This window comes from Cherax quadricarinatus, unplaced genomic scaffold, assembly GCF_038502225.1.
Source record: "Cherax quadricarinatus isolate ZL_2023a unplaced genomic scaffold, ASM3850222v1 Contig5790, whole genome shotgun sequence".
In the NCBI taxonomy this organism is placed as follows: domain Eukaryota; kingdom Metazoa; phylum Arthropoda; class Malacostraca; order Decapoda; family Parastacidae; genus Cherax; species Cherax quadricarinatus.
The window spans coordinates 1-16,677 of record NW_027200816.1 but is presented as its reverse complement, the minus strand read 5'-3'; the positions used below and the strand labels follow the sequence as shown (position 1 = coordinate 16,677).

Below are 16,677 nucleotides of genomic sequence, written 5' to 3'. Positions count from 1 at the left end.
GAAAATAAATATGTTAATAAGATACTATTTGTTAAAGAATTATATTTATTATTATTTGTAACAGGATGTTGAAACTATTCCAAATTAATAGTTCTTCTTTCCTTCTTTTTAGTATGTCCCTTGTGAGTCATGTTTTGATTAGCAAATGCAAAAATTATTGAAAAGCTATCATCATCATCATCATAATAATAATAATAATAATAATAATAATAATAATAATAATAATAATAATAATAATAATAATAATAATAATAGTAATAATAATAACAACAATTATTATTATTATTTGCTGTCTTTTTCTCTTCTCTTCCTCGTTCTTTTTCTTCTTATTATTAGTGTTGTAATTATTAATAATATTATTATGTTTTTGGGTGTTAAACCCACTGCGCCAAACAGCGATTAACTATGGTAATAATTTCTCTAAGGTTCTCTCTAAGATTCTTACTAAGGTTCTTACTAAGGATCTCACTAAGATTCTTACTAAAGTTCTTACAGAGGTTCTCACTAAAGTTCTTATCAAGGTTCTTACTAAAATTCTTACCAAGGTTGTCACTAAGTTCTTACTAAGGTTCTCATTAAGATTCTTACTAAGGTTCTCACTAAGATTCTTACAAAGGTTCTTATCAAAGTTCTTACTAAAGTCCTTACCAAGGTTCTCACTAAAGTTCTTATCATGGTTTTTACTAAAGTTCTTACTAAGGTTCTTGCTAAGGTTCTGACTAAGGTTCTCATTAAGATTCTTACTAAGGTTCAAACTATAGTTCGTACTGAGGTTCTTACTTTGGTTCTCACTAAGGCTCTTACTAAAGTTCTTACCAAGGTTCTCATTAAGGTTCTCACTAAGGATGTCACTAAGATTATTACTAAGGTTCTCATCAAAGTTTTTACTATAGGTTTTACCAAGGTTCTCACTAAAGTTCTTATAAAGGTTCTTACTAATGTTCTTACCAAGGCTCTCACTTACTAAAGTTCTCATTAAGATTCTTACTAAGGTTCTCACTAATATTCTTACTAAGGTTCTTATCAAAGTTGTTACTAAAGTTCTTACCAAGGTCCTCACTGAGGTTATTACTAAGGTTCTCATTAAGATTCTTACTAAGGTTCTCACTAAAGTACTTATTGAGGTTCTTATTAAGGTTCTCATTAAGGCTCCTACTAAGGTTCTTACTGGGTTCTCATTAAGGTTCTCACTAAGGTTCTCACTAAGAGCATTGTCCTCTTCGCTTTCGGGCTGAGTGGACGCACTGCGCAAACAGCTCTTGCTTTCTCTGGTGCGCAACTTCCTGTTTTCACCAAGATGGCTGCCAGCTACCGCAGGAGGAGCAACACCGTGTGTGTTGACCTTGTTAAAGGGGCAATATACCCCACGAATGCCCCTGTTTTATTACCAACGATTATACGGGACACGTTTGGCATTGATGTTGAAGACTTACACGGAATAGCACTTAATGGATCATCACGAATCTTCATAAAGTTCTGCACAGTGGAGGCATATGAAAGGACGGTGACTCAGTACCAGGAGAAGAACATCACCGTATCATCTGGTCTGGAGGTACGCCTGCGGGATGCCTCAAAATACTACACCTGGGTGAGGATCCGCAACGTTCCTTTCGAGGCAGACGATGTAGATATCAGAGAGACATTTCAAAGATATGGTGAGGTGCATGACATTACTTTAGTTCGATGGACGGAGGGAATCTATGAAGGGTTGCCGGCTGGATCTTACACCGTCAAGATGTCTTTAAGAAGACCTATTCCATCGTATGTTGTCCTGGAGGATTTTAGGACACAGCTGTACGTGACCTACGCGGGACAACGAAAGACGTGTCGCCTGTGCGGCGCTTTTGACCACATGGCGGCCGGATGTGGTAGAGCAGCAGCGCCGCGGCCTTGGGAGCGGCAAGTAGCCACGGAGTCTCAGGCGGAACCTCTACCGAAGAATTTGAGTGCGGCAGGCAAAGGTAATTGGGCGGACGAAGTGGAGGGCGTGTTGGAGAATTGTGTGACACTACCAGTGGCTTCGGATATTCCCCCGCAAGCGGGCCCGGGAGTTGAGCAGCAGCCTGTGGGGGTGGGAGAGACCGGTGCTCCACAGGAGTTATCTACGCCCCTACAGGAGATGATTAAGTCTTTCCTGGACGTGCCTGCGGAGGAGAACCCAGCTACAGACAGGAGCATTCTGACGGTTGAGAAGGACTTGATTGAGCAGATTCCAGAGCCTCTGGGGTCAGAGCCTGGCATGTTGCAGTTGATACAGGTGGAAGCTGAGGTGCACAAGGGCAATGGAAATACTGATATGGAAATTGAGGGCACATCTAGAAAGAGGGCTGGAGGCTCGTCGGATGAGGAGGTTATAACACCAGCTCAGCGTACAGGGACGAAGACGTGGGCAGGAGTGATTAAGAAAGGGCGGAGTAGTGTACAGGGGGGGGAGGGGGTACAGGCGGGAAAGAGTGTACGAGAAAAGACAGAAGCAGCAAAAAGTGGAACAGACAGGACACAGAGACATAGAGGAAAGCCACCCTTTCTGAATCTTTAAGTGTCTAACGATAAACGTGAATGGCCTTAGAGCTGACGGTAAACGAGTATGGTTGGAGGATGTTTTGCGGCGTTTTAATATTGATGTGTGTTTTATTCAAGAACACAATTTCAAGTATGGCAGAGAGTTGAGGCTGAACGGTTTTAGGATGTATGTTGGTAGTTCAGGGAAATTAAAGGGTGGGGTGGCAGTGGCAGTGAGGGAGTCCAGCCCATTCCACATGCTCAAGTGGGAAGAGGGAGGGGAGGGGAGGGTGGTGAGGGTGGAAGGGATATGGGGCGAGATTAGAGTATGTTTTCTGGGGATATATATGCCGGCAGATAGTAACATACGGGTTAAGGTGAATTTTGTAAGGGAGGTTTTGCTTTTCTACATGCGGGGTTTACCAATGGTTTCTATAATAGGTGGGGATTGGAATTGTGTAATCAGGAATAAGGATGTGGAACCGAGAGGGGCAGGGTGTGTGCTTGGGGTATTGAGGGATTTGTTGAGGGATGCAGGGGTTTATGACATAGTCAGGGGCGATGGGTGGAAAGTAGAGCACACGTTTCTGCGGAGGGGTTATGCTGCCAGGTTGGATCGTATATATATAACTCGAGATATAACAGTAGAACGTGTAATGACGATAGATTTAGGTTTTTCGGACCATCGTGCCGTTTTGGCAGAGATGGCATGGGAAGGGATGGTTCGTAGGTATGTGGGTTATTGGAAAATGAATGTGAGGCTACTCCAGGGAGAGGAGGAGGGGTTGTTTTTTAGGGAATGGTGGAAGCAACTATGGGAGGCTCGCAACGAAGAGGAGGATGTTTTGGAATGGTGGGAGAAGCACGCTAAATTGCAGATTAGGGACTATTACCAGCATAGAGGAAGGGATGAGGCGAGGTGGAGGTATGGTTTACAGAAATATTTAGAGGGGCAGCTAAATGATTGTTATGAAGGGGGAGGGGGGGCTAGACATGGAGAAATAGAGGTTTTAAGGGGAAGATTGAGGGATATACAAAACTCTCGTTTTGATGCGATACGTGTGAGGGAAGGTTTAGAGGAGGTTCTATGGGGTGACAAACCGTCAGGATGTGTTTTGAGGAGATTTAGGAATAGGCAACAGATGACCACGATTATGGGATTAGAGGTGTGTAAAGGGGTGGGGGGATATAGGGTGGGGCAGGTACTTAGTACCACCGATGGAATGAGCAATTATGCTGATTATTGGTTTAGGGAGAATTTTAAGCAGAGGGAGGGTGGAGAGAGGGAGGGAGAGATTCTGGGAGAAGGAATTCGAGGTTTTTTAGGGGAGGAGGAGAGGGCGGTAATAGAGGGTAGGATCAGTGAGGAGGAGGTGGAGGAGGCGATAATGGGCTTGAGTAGGGGAAAAGCGCCGGGCATTGATGGAATTCCTAATGATTTCTATATTACACATTGGGATTGTATGAAGGAATGTCTGGTCCGGTTGTTTAACTGTATGAAGGAAAGGGGAGTGTTGGGGGAATCGCAGGGCACGGGGGTAGTAGTTTTGGTCTATAAGGGAGGGGGGGGGAAGACCTTGGGTGCTTTTAGGGCGATCTCCCTCATGTGTGCAGATTATAAAGTTTTTGCGAAGGTTTTAGGTAACCGTATGAAAAAGGTGCTTGACCGAGTCCTACATAGAGGACAGTGTGGGATTCCAGGTCGAAGTATGCGTGAGGGGCATGGAAGAATTAAGGATTTTGTGGAGGGTAGACAACGGGGGGGGATCTTGGGGATTGATTGGAAGCAGGCTTATGACAGTGTAGATAGACATATGTTGTGGTGTATTTTGAAAAAACAGGGTTTTGGTGATGAGATTGTGCGCTGGGCGACTACTTTGTATACGCCTGCAACGGTCAGGGTTCAGGTTAATGGGAAGTTAGGGTTGCCAGTGCAGATGGGGATGGGTTTGCGACAGGGTTGCCCCTTGTCTCAAATCCTCTTTGCATGCATGCAGGACCCTTTTTATAGGCTTATAGAGGAAGGAGTGTGGGAACAGGGAGAGGTGGGTCCTGGGAGATGTGGTATTGTGGGGTATGTGGATGACACCACAGTTTTGGTTGGAGGGGAAATAGGATTGGGGAATGTGGGACGTATAATAGAGATTTTTGGTGGGGCGACAGGGATGAGGGTTAATGGAGCAAAGTCAAAGTTATTAGAAGTAGGCACGTGGGTGGGGGGGGGGGGGTTTGGGGGAACAGTATGGGTGGAACGTAGTGGATAGAATTAAGATATGTGGGGTTGTGTATATGGCGGACGCTGGGGAGGCACAGAGAATAAATTCCAAAGAAGTAGTGAGTAGAGCGATGGGTAGGATGCGCGGGTGGAGGGCTGGGGATATAACATTGCAGCAGAGGGTGGTGGTAGTAAATACACTTGTGTACAGTAAAGTGTGGGGCGTGGCAGAAATATATCCCCTGAGGTCGTGTGATATTCAGGAACTGGAGAGGGTGGTTTTGAGGTATGTGTGGGGTTATGGGAAGCCATGGCTACGGAAGGAGGTGGTGACGATGGGCGTGCGGCAGGGTGGGCTGGGTCTTATACCTTTGGACACACGAGTGAAGGCAGTGTATGTGAAGCAGCGATACTTGAGGGTGGGAGGGGAGAGGGGTAGAAGGGTGGGAGAGGTCATGAAGGATGTGCGAAAATGGTGGAAGGGAAAGGAACTACTGGAGTGTGAAGATATGGTGCGAAATTTGTTGGCAGTAAGGGAAGCAAAAAAAGTAAGGGTAAGTAGGCTTGGGAGGATAGGTAGGCAGGGTACAGTGATACAGGGAGTAGCTACATACCCAATGTATGATTGGAGGGGCATTTGGGAAGACTTTCGGAAGATCAGATTAAAGCCAAGGGTTCGTGAAGTGGTTTATAGATTCTTTATGGGAATTCTAGCTACAAGGTCAGTGTTATATAGAATGGGTTATGTAGGTGCTGGCACTTGTTTGCATTGTGAGGAAGAGGAGACGGCTTTTCATGCCATATATTTTTGTGAAACCTTGGGTTTTGTAAGGGCATGGTTAGCGAGAGTTCTGGGTATAGTGGCGGGAGGGGGAAGAAACATTTCGACTTTGAGGGCTTTGCATTTCGATGTGGGAGGGGTTTCCAAGGACATTCGGAGGGCAGTGATGTATATAGTGGCAGATTTTTTGTATGTGTCTTGGTGCATGCGGGAGGTGGGGGGTGAATATAGGGTGCGGGCGCTTGCGGCGAGTGTGTATCGTACAGTATGCAGAAATAGGCTACTATATGGGAGGTTGTGGGTAAATAGTTTTCCCTTGGGTTATCGTAATCTATCGGTAGGTGTAATGTTAGGGTTGGGTGTAGTTTAGAGCTGGATTGGGCTGGTTCTCCCTAAACTGGCATTTTTGTTCTTTTTTGAGATTAGTGGAGGATGGAAGGTGGAATAAAAGTGTGTGGTAGTGGAGCATATGGGTGTAAAGTCGTTAGGAAAGGGGGGGGGGCGTAGGGGGGGGTGAACTGGTGACATTTGGTTGAGACAGGGGTTTTATGACTTTCGACGTCAGGTACGAACTTGAGCATGGAAGGGAACGTGAGTTTGTGTTTTTTTTTTTTTTTTTTTTTTTTTTTTTTTTTTTTTTTTTTTTTTTTAATACAGATAGCATGGGGTCAGGGGATGGCAGGGGGTGGCTTTCTGAAGTGTCTTTTGCCAGGTTGGTTTTGTTCATGATTGAGGTAGTACTGCCCGGTACATGTTTTATTAGGAGCCATAAGTTATATTGTGTAACTTAGTGCATGACAGAGTAAGTCTGATATTGCTCTGGAACATTGTTTAAATGGCTTTAGATTTAAAGGCATAATACATCTATAAGTTTGCATGAAGTGTATATATTAGACTTAGTACTGAATCTAACATTGTATAAAACTTTTATATTTAGCATAAGATGTTTTTGACGTTTTGTATTGTGTAAAAGTTATTGTTGGTCCATTTATTTGAACAATTTTTCATATTTTGTTAGTTGTTTGTTAGTTTTTATTTATATATAACTTTTATAAAATGTAAGTTAGAAAATGCTAAGATCTGTTAGTTTGTATGTACTAACTGTCAAAAAATAACATGATTCTTTTTGCTTTAGGTTATACACTTTTGTCATGTCATGTGTATATATGTACATTGTTTCAGGCTAAGTACATGAAAAGGGGGGGGGTTACCACTATTATGTGGCTGCAAGGGTTTATCATCCTGCACATTGAAAGGGATTGAGAGAGAGATACTATAGTGTAAGGGTTTAGTTCAATGGATTAGGTATATTTTGTGGTGAGATTATAAATTGTGTAAGTTTTGTTTTCTTGTCTTTTGACAAAAACAGTTTTTATGTCTATATTTTGGTACCATGTAAGTTTTCAATAAAATATAAAAAGAAAAAATTATTATTATTATTATCATTATTATTATTATTATTATATGTTCATGGAGAGAGAGCTCCCCATGAACATATAATAAACTTTCATTGAATATACACTGAGAGATATCTACTTCAATTTACATATATCCTCTGACTTATCCACTGTCTGCTTTGTTGGGACTGACTACCTCAGATATGCTAGTGAGTGTATAGGCAATGAGGTTGAAGAGGTATGGGGTAGTTTTAAGAATGTATTGATAGTGCTCAATAAAAGTTTGTGGTTACAGAAAAGTGGGTGTGGGAGGGAAGAAGAGCGATTGGTGGAATGATGAGGTAAAGACATTAGTAAGAGAGGAAAAAAAAAGCAGCATATGAAAGGTTTTCACAAAGTAGAATGATACAAGGAGGGAGGAGTATATGGAGTAAAAAAGAGAGGTTAAGAGAATGGTGAAGGAATGTAAAAAGAGAGCAAATGAGAGAGTGGGTGAAATGCTATCAACAAATTTTGTTGAGAATAAAAAAAGTTTTGGAGTGAGATAAATAAGTTGAGAAAGCCTAGGGAATGAATCGATTTGACAGTTAAAAATACGTGAGGAGAGTTATTAGATAGAGAGAGGTATCGGGAAGATGGAGGGAAAATTTTGAAGAATTGTTAAATGTTGATGAAGATAAGGAAGCTGTGATTTCGTGCATTGGGCATGGATGTATAATATCTTGTTGGAGTGAGAAAGAGCCAGTTGTGAGTGTGGGGGAGGTGTGTGAGGCAGTGGCTAGAATGAAAGGGGGTAGGGCAGCTGGGATTGATGGGATAAAGACGGATATGGTACAAGCAGGTAGGGTATAGTTATGGAGTGGTTGGTACTTATATTTAATAAATATATGGAAGAAGGTAGGGTACCTAGGGATTGGCGGAGAGCATGCATAGTTCATTTGTATAAAGGCAAAGGGGTAAAACTAAGTGTAAAAATTATAAAGGAATAAGCCTGTTGAGCATACCTGGTAAAGCGTATGGTAGAGTTGTTATTGACAGAATTAAGAATAAGACAGAGAGCAGGATCGCAGATGAACAAGGAGACTTCAGGAAGTGTAGGGTGGTGTAGACCTAGTTTTTACAAAGAAACATATAGGTGAACAGTATTTAGATAAGGGTAAATATTTTTTTGCTGCTTTTGTGGATTTTGAAAAGGCGGATGATAGGGTAGATAGAGGGGAATGTAGCAGATGTTATAAATGTATGGAACAGGAGGCAGGTTAATGAAAGCAGTGAAGAGTTTTTAGGAGGATAGTGATACTCAGGTTGGAGTATGTAGGAGAGAGGGAAACTATTTCCCAGTAAAAGTAGTTCTTAGACAGAGATATGTGATGTCATGTCACCATGGTTGTTCGGTGTATTTGTAGATGAGGTTGTAAGGGAAGTGAATGATTGGGTGTTGGCAAGAGATGTGGGATTAAAAGATGAAGAATTTAACACAAAGTGTGAGTTGTCATCGGTGTTTTTTGCTGATGACACTATTCTTTTAGGAGATTCTGAAGAGAAGTTGCATAGGTTGGTGGACGAGTTTGGTAGGGTATTTAAAAGAAGGAAATCAAAAGTGAACATCGGAAAGAGTAAGGTGATGATAATAGAAATAATTAGCTAATGAAAGGTTATATATCAGACTGGAAGAAGAAAGTATGGAGGAAGTGAATGTATTCAGATATTTGGGAGTGGACCTGTCAGCAGATGGGTCTATGAAAGATGAGGTGAATCATAGAATTGATGAAAAAGTTGAGTAGTGCACTGGGGAATCTGTGCAGGCAAAGAATGTTATCCACAGAAGCATACAAAGGAATCTATGAGAGTATAGTTATACCAACGCTCTGATATGGGTGTGAAACATGGGTGATGAATGTTGAAACAAGGAGAAGGCTGGAGGTAGTGGAAATTTCATGTCTGAGGGCAATGTGCATTGTGAATATAATGCAGAGAATCCATAGTTTGGAAATTAGGAGGTACTGGGTTACTAAAAGTATTATCCAGAGGTTTTTTTTTTTTTTTTTTTTTATATTTTATTTAGAACAATACAATACAAGAGATAGATAAAGACAAAAACAGGTCTTACACAGAATAAATCATTAACAACCACACAAACATGAACTTGAGATAACACAAATATCCCTCCTCACCCATACATGAAAACCCCTACACCTATGATAACCAATAAACGACTAATTCCAATTGCATTGTTATATGATTAACAAAACACACCATAATATGCATATATTGTCACTTTGTAAATTATAAAGTAGGACACCTTATACGTTAAATACAATTAACGTAATGTATTGAGAATAAGGTAAAAACAATATGTTCATCAAACACAGAATATATTAATAAACAAGGATCCAACACACTGACACCTCTACAAGCATCTAAAACATGCATATGAATAACATACATAGAACAATGTCCCACTGCAAAATCAAACACATATATTGAGTATACTCGTCACAAACCATGAATACACATCATACGCCCAAGTTCATACACATTCACCCGCTACATACCAGGAGGCGACCCCGTTTCCACCCCTGACAGCCCATCAACATAACACATTGTACCATCCCTACCCTGCCCCACCCACCTAATTTACAAATTTAATAAAACCTCTAATGTAAGGTCTCTATATCCCTCAGAGAAATCCCGCTCCCACCTCCTCCCATAAAGTTCTCTATTACGGCACAACGTTTTATAAAACGTAACAGCCAATACCCTCCTCTTCACCTCACTTACCCCTTTCCCCCTCATTCCCCACATAATGTAGACATAATCTACCATAATGTACCCCACAGCCCTAATAATACTTTCATCCATACCCCCCACATCAAGACTCAATGCCCGCAGAACAGAGAAGTATTGACCACTTATCTTATGCAACACCCTGCTCAACCAACCCCTGACGCTCCCCAACCCCTCACAAAAATACACTACATGGAATGCAGAATCCTCCCCGCCACATATTCCACATACCCCCCCCCCCCTCAACCACCCGTCTAGCTCGTAAGACCACTCCCGATGGTAAAATCCCATGCAAAAACCGATACATCACCTCACGTCCACGGGGTTGTAACCTTAACCTACCAAACCTTCTCCATATACATCCCCAGTCATACATGGGGAAAATCCCCTCCACCGGAGCCACAACCCTTTCCGCCGACATCCTACACAGCCTACTTATTTTTACCTTACCCAGATCCCTAACCATCACCACTGCCCTCAAAATAGTTTCACACTCCCTCAACTCCGTCCCAGAAAACATGCGTTTCAATTTATTGTGTACCTTAACCAACCCCCCCCCACTCACACCCTCCCTCATCACCTCCCTTTTAATGAAGATACATTTGACCCTCCTCTTTAAGTTCATTAAACCCAACCCCCCCTGACGCACAGGTAACATTACTACATCCCTTCTAAGCCAATCACAACCTGAACCCCACAAAAATTTAAAAACCCCTCTAAGTATAGTTGCAATTGCCGTCCCCGTTAAAGGGAACACGGCAGCCACATGCCAAACCTTGCTATACAATAAAACGTTAATTACAATGGCACGCTGCACAAGGGTCAAATGATAAGGCCGCAATGCTCCCAATCGACCCAGTATCCTTTCTACCAACCTGACCGAATTATTAACACGTGCAACCTCAAGATCATCTGCATAGATTAGACCACAAATTTTTAATGACATCACCCGCTTCTTTACGACTGCACTACCCCACTCGACCCTCTCCCCCCAAGTTCCTAACCCCATAACCATGGACTTCTCCGAATTTACCCTCATACCAGTTGCACATGCAAACGTGTCGACCACTCCATCTAAGGCGTTTATGGACATCCCCTCTCTAACCAATACAGTGGTATCATCTACATACCCTATGAGAACAGGCCAAACGCCCCCAGTACCCCCCCCCAACCCCTTCACTAACGCCCATATGGCGCTCCACCATTCTATAAAAGGGGTCCTGTATGCATGCAAATAAAAGCTGTGACATAGGACACCCCTGTCTAAGACCTCTGCCCATTACAATCCTCCCCCCTAATCTTCCATTAATCTGTACTCTCACCATTGCCCCTCTATATAACGCCTCTACCCATCCCACTATTTCTTCCCCATAGCCCTGTTTCCTAAGGATAGCTCTCAACGCCTCTCGCTCCACCCTATCATAAGCTCCTTGCCAGTCTAGTGCAACCAAACCCCCCCCCCTTCCCCCCCCTTTTTCTTCCACGAAATCCCTTAAAAGACCATGTCCCACCCCCATAGACCTACCTGGCAACCCAAACTGGGTTTCCGATACAACCCTCCCTACAACACACTTGATCCTATTTCCTAAAATTTTTGCAAATAACTTATAATCCGCGCATAACAACGATATTGTTCTATAGTCCCTGAGCGAACGCTGTTCCTTACCCTTCGGTACCAAAACAACTACAGCTGTTGCCTGTCTTTCACCCAACCTTCCCCTTACCTTCATCAAGTTCAGTAACCTCACCAAAAAACCTTTTATTAACTCCCAATGCTGTTGATAAAACTCCGCCGGCAGTCCATCGATTCCCGGTGCTTTGCCCTTTCGCATGGCACTCAAAGCTCTCCATATTTCCCCCTCAGTTATGTCCCCCCCCAAAGCTTCCCTATCACTGTGTCCTAACCTACATGGCACACTTCCACACACCCTCTCTAAATCCCCTAATCCTACCCCTTCCTCCCGCCAATACTTTTCGTACCACTTATCCGCAAACAACCCCATCCCATCCGTAGTGTGGATAACCTGACCCGCCCTATACCCTCCCACCGACTCAAGAACCTCCAAACATGGAATAGCTGTTGCCTGCTGACGTTGTTTTTGTCTGCGCAACACACACGAAGACGGCCTATCTCCCCATAACACCTCCTCCACCCCCGCCATTACTCTCACCGCTTGGAACCGCTCGTCCTGAATTTCCCGCAACCGCTCTTTAAGTATCATAATGTTGTCCATCGGATAGACACCCTCTACTGTCCCTTTTACATAACAACCCCGTAACCTGTCCTCCAAATAATTAATCAACCCAAATTTTAAAGAATTAATCCTTTTCCCCTCCCTCACATAATAATGCCGAATCCGGTCCTTAGCCACACCATCCCACCACGTCACCACGTCCTCCACACCTTGTACCTCCTCAGTTAATCTCTCCCACAGCTCCGTAAAACCCCCCAACCCCTCCTCATCTTCCAACAGACTCGTATTTAATTTCCAATATCCCCTAGAGATACAAGCTAGAGAATCCCACTCTACTTCTGCGACAACCGCCCTATGATCTGAAAAAGCTAGTTCAATAGTACGGACAGACTTTGACAATACCTTATGAGATATATACAACCTGTCTAACCTAGCTGCGTAACCTCGCCTCACGAAAGTATGCTCCACCTCCCACGCTCCCCCACCTACCACATCCCTCAACTGAACGTCCACCAAAAGATTGCGTAATGCTGTCAACATATGCCCCGCCCCTCGTGGTTCCACATCCGCTCTCCTGATCACACAATTCCAGTCCCCACCTACGATGGCCACTTCAGGTAAACCACGGAAAGCAAAAACTAGATCATCACACACAAAATCCCTCTTTACTTTCATATCATTTTCAGCTGGTGCATACACACTTACAAAGGTTACCCTCTGCCCCATCCACCACCCATCCACACGCAACACCCGCCGCCCCCCCACCCCCTTCACGTCTTTGCAACACAAACGGGCTCGCCTCCTTTATCAATAAACCCACACCACCTTTCAAACGTGCCGATGGCAGAGTCAACACCGTATACCCTTCCACCTCGAGCACTCTACCCTCCCTGAAATTATGCTCCTGTAGAAAGACTACGTCCACTCTGTATCGACGTAAGAGCATACGAAAGCATTCCCTCTTCACACCAGTACACAGTCCATTCACATTCACAGTCATGCACTTAAGGCCTTTCTAAAGCTTCCAACCCTTTCTCCTCTCACCCTTCCCAGGGCCTCTTGCCCCAGGGTCAACATGTGGTTTGTCACCATCCACCCCCCCCCCCTTTTCGATGCCTCTTATCCTGGCTGTCACGAGAATATACATCCTTCCTCCCAGACCTCTGCGCGGGCGTCAGGACATCATCTGAGTCTGACGCAGCCGCCCTCTTCCTCGTGACACTCTCTACCGCCATACTGTCTTCCGAAGATTCCTCACAGTGAACATCAACCTCTACTGTGACCTGTCGCACAGAGCTCGGTGACTCCTCTCTGTGCCTGCAGTTGTCCTCCTTCCTTCTCGTGCCTGTCCCGCCACACTCTCCTTTCAACTCAGGCACCATTTCACGGACCAAGCCATTATCCTCGCCCGAAGAAGGTAAAGTTTTCAATACCTCGTCGAGCTCCTCCTCCAGCTCTTGCACCTCCTGCTGAATTAGCACTTCCTCCCCCGTCACCGGCAAAGTGGCCATTTTTGGCTCCACACAACTCGTGCCCCGCCCATCATGCACCACAAGAGACTCTTCTACAATTTCACTCCACAGACGGCCATCTCCTCGGTTTCCTTTGGAATTCTCCTCCACGACATCCACACCTGTAACTGGTGCTCCACCTGTTTGCGCCGGCGCCCTCCACTGCCTCCCACACGTCGCCGCCATATGGTCATACTCCCCACACAACCTGCATGTCCGTCGCTGCCCAGCATACGCCACTAGAATTTGGGTCCTAAACTCCGGCATCACGACGTATGACGGGATCGGGTGCCTCAGTGTCATTTTGAGGGAGAATGTACCCTCCGGACGTCCCATGTACGCACCTGCCGCCCACTTGCCTTGGGTTGCCAGATGCACGGTACCATAAGCTGCAAACACCTTCCGTAAGTCCTCCTCGTCAGCCTCGAAGGGGACATTTCGCAACTTCACCCACGTATAGTGGCGAGAGACGTCTATGAGTCGCACTTTGACAGCTGGAGTTACATCAATACTCACATGCTCAAATTTCGTCACTAACGACTCGTACACAGCCGTCGAATTTAACTTGACGAATAGACGATAGGCCCCATTCAGGGCCACACCATAAACCTCATCATCCTGCACTCCGTACGTTTCCCTGATGATTGCCGGAAGTAACACCTGCGCCGTAGAGGGGGAAATCGCCCCACGAAGCAGCTCAACGCCGACAGTGTTCACCCTACGTCGGATACTCAGCGCCATATTGTTGCTATGAGAGCTCTCCTGACAAAACAGCAGAGGGGTGCTGTGCACAACCGCACTCCACCGCAGTCAGGCAGCTAATGACGGAATTAAATATTATTGGAATTCTGAAAAAGCATTAATTTAGTGCTGATGTTTGTGTATTAAGAAAACCTGTCTTGGAATATTATTCAACTTCGATATATTACGAATGATTCTACATAGTTTTTGTTACAAAAATATTTTGTACAAGAAGCAATTGGACCGGTAAACCAGCCTTCCGCTGCCTTACCGGTCCACCCCTTTAAAAATTATGGTCATAGTTATAACCATTTTTGCGTGATAAAACTAGATATAATAAACCTTATTGCCTAATTAGCAGCTGCTGCTGTTGCTGCTTGCACATTTATTACATAATAAGTTTGGAGACATATATATTTACAGGGTGAAACAAATATGTAATGCAGGGAATAAATTTTATTTCATAGCATTTAAAGTTCAATACAATAAATGTTCTTAATTACATTATATTGTTGGAGAAAGAATTTGGAAAATATTCTTGTTGATTGCTGATTAAGCGAAGACTCTTGTTTATTTGCCGTATCCTGTAGAGAAAAAGTTTAGAGTCAGCTTTATGGTAAGATAATTAACTCTTAACCAAATTAAATTGTTGACTTTTATTTTTTTAGGGATATTGTATTTTTTTACTTAATAAGAACATGAACAAATATACTCACCACCATATCTGCGTCCAGATCCACCTCCAAATCCACCACCGAAGCCTCTGCTACCTCCTGTGGAGGGTTATATAACTTTGAAAATATTCGGCTTTCAAAACGGAATGCGATATTCATACTATTTTCTTTTCAAAAGCAAAGTGCAATTTATCTGATTTATAGAGGAATTTAACTTATTTAATTATCAATTAAAGTTATATTTTTTAACAAAATGTGACAAAACTCTTATAACCCATTCAAAACAGTCAAACAACCTAATCTTTCTTGTCTGTTATAGTTTACTCACAATTCTTTTTTTTTGTCAACTATTTCCCCACCTAATATTTTCCTTTCTCATTCATGCCTTCGATCTTACGGCCAAAAATACAAAACTTACCGTAACCACCAAAACCTCCTCCTCCTGTCAAACAGAAAAAATTTGACAGTTTCGTTCGTAAGTAAATATATGTTGTACAGTGTCATGAATCTATTATTCTCAAAAATAATTTTATTCGCGTTTTAACAATTAAAACTAATTTCATTGTCATTTTCTCGAATGATCAATTGACTGAATTCGTGTTAGTGAGAAAGACGTTACTGGTACTAATAATATATAATAATATTATATTTTTCATTCAAAATATTCGATTGTTACTATCATACCTCCACCGAAGCCACCTCCACCGATGCCACCTCCACCAAAACCACCACGACCACCACTGTAGCCTCCACCAAACCGGCCGGCGCTGGCCATCACAATCATCACACACAGGACAATCAGGGTGCAAACTTTACCAATCTGAAGACAAGAAGTTATCATTATATATATATATATATATATATATTACAATTTGTATTTGGCATTAATATTGTATATAATTCTTGATAATATATAACTAGAGTTATATCACTGTAAGATGAGAAAACGGTTTAATTACCATGTTGACTGTTGAAGTGCTCTGAGACAACTGACCACCGTCCTCAGCTTCTGGGTTATTTATACTCAGCTGTCCAAGGAAATTACTCAGGGAAAACAACTGAATAAGGTCACAGTGACAAACAGATTGAGTCACCATTTAACTGTGATATGAGTAACAGGGAACTGTGAGTACAGTAGAAGGGTTGTGGAAAGAGAGGGAGGGTGAGGGGAAATTGCAAATGTGTATTGACCAAAATATTGGTGAGAGGAGCACAAGGTTGAATAGGAGGTGGTAATGGAGGAGGGAAAGTTGGGTTGCTGTTGGGGAACTAGAAGAGATGACTGTATACTGAAGCGTAATACATGAGATATAACAAAGCTTTCCATGTAAGTATTATTCAGCAGTATATCTGATCACTAGAGGTTGCTAAATAATATACAATGTATGATCATGAATGCAAGGTGATGATCTAGGCAAGGACTAATTTATTTATTATTTTGTATTTTGAACAAGTGGAGTGCATTGCGACACAGGAAAATGGTGTAAATAATGAAATAAATATATGATATATAACTCATATTTCCTGTTTTATTTTTTTTTAAATATGGGTTTGTATTTTTTCAAAGTTACGTTCGTCTTGTATGTATGTTTTTAATCGAAGAGGCAACACTAAATTTAAAATCTGGCATTCATTATGGCTTAACAGTTAACATGACTCACGAAATCGTAATGACACGATTGCAAACAAACCATACCAGTGGCTAGCGCGCCCGAGGCATGGTTTGCCAAACAGTTTAAACAAAGTTTATCATCCACTTTCCAAATTAAAATTGATCAGATTCTTCTTGAAGCCAAGATACAATGTGTCAGGGAAGATACAAGTGGTGATTCAGCTTACAAACTCTTGCAGTCATGTGGGACGCTCAGATACTA

General features: G+C 42.9%; 1 protein-coding gene across 2 annotated transcripts; it reads right to left on the bottom strand.

Annotated features, from left to right (window-relative positions):
• Positions 1 to 14,576: 14,576 nt before the first annotated feature.
• LOC138852245 (neuropeptide-like protein 31) lies at positions 14,577 to 16,068 on the bottom strand. Of its 2 annotated transcripts, XM_070081992.1 has the most exons (5): positions 15,763 to 16,053; positions 15,488 to 15,623; positions 15,222 to 15,245; positions 14,846 to 14,902; positions 14,577 to 14,713 (listed from the first exon to the last, which is right to left on the bottom strand). In XM_070081992.1, exons 1-5 carry the CDS (start codon positions 15,898 to 15,900, stop codon positions 14,700 to 14,702), a joined length of 369 nt encoding a protein of 122 aa, XP_069938093.1. In that variant the 5' UTR covers positions 15,901 to 16,053; the 3' UTR covers positions 14,577 to 14,699. The 2 variants fall into 2 exon arrangements, with proteins under 2 accessions (XP_069938093.1, XP_069938094.1); XM_070081993.1 differs by lacking the exon at positions 15,222 to 15,245 and having other exon boundaries at positions 15,763 to 16,068.
• Between the last annotated feature and the right edge of the window lie 609 nt (positions 16,069 to 16,677).

What these genes read in the sequence shown, in the direction of transcription:
- LOC138852245 (XM_070081992.1), bottom strand. Translation starts at nt 15,900, where the DNA reads ATGGTGACTCAATCTGTTTGTCACTGTGACCTTATTCAGTTGTTTTCC. An exon ending in GCACTTCAACAGTCAACATG is followed by an intron (nt 15,624 to 15,762) that starts GTAATTAAACCG and finishes TCTTGTCTTCAG; the next exon opens with ATTGGTAAAGTTTGCACCCT. An exon ending in TGGAGGTGGCTTCGGTGGAG is followed by an intron (nt 15,246 to 15,487) that starts GTATGATAGTAA and finishes TCTGTTTGACAG; the next exon opens with GAGGAGGAGGTTTTGGTGGT.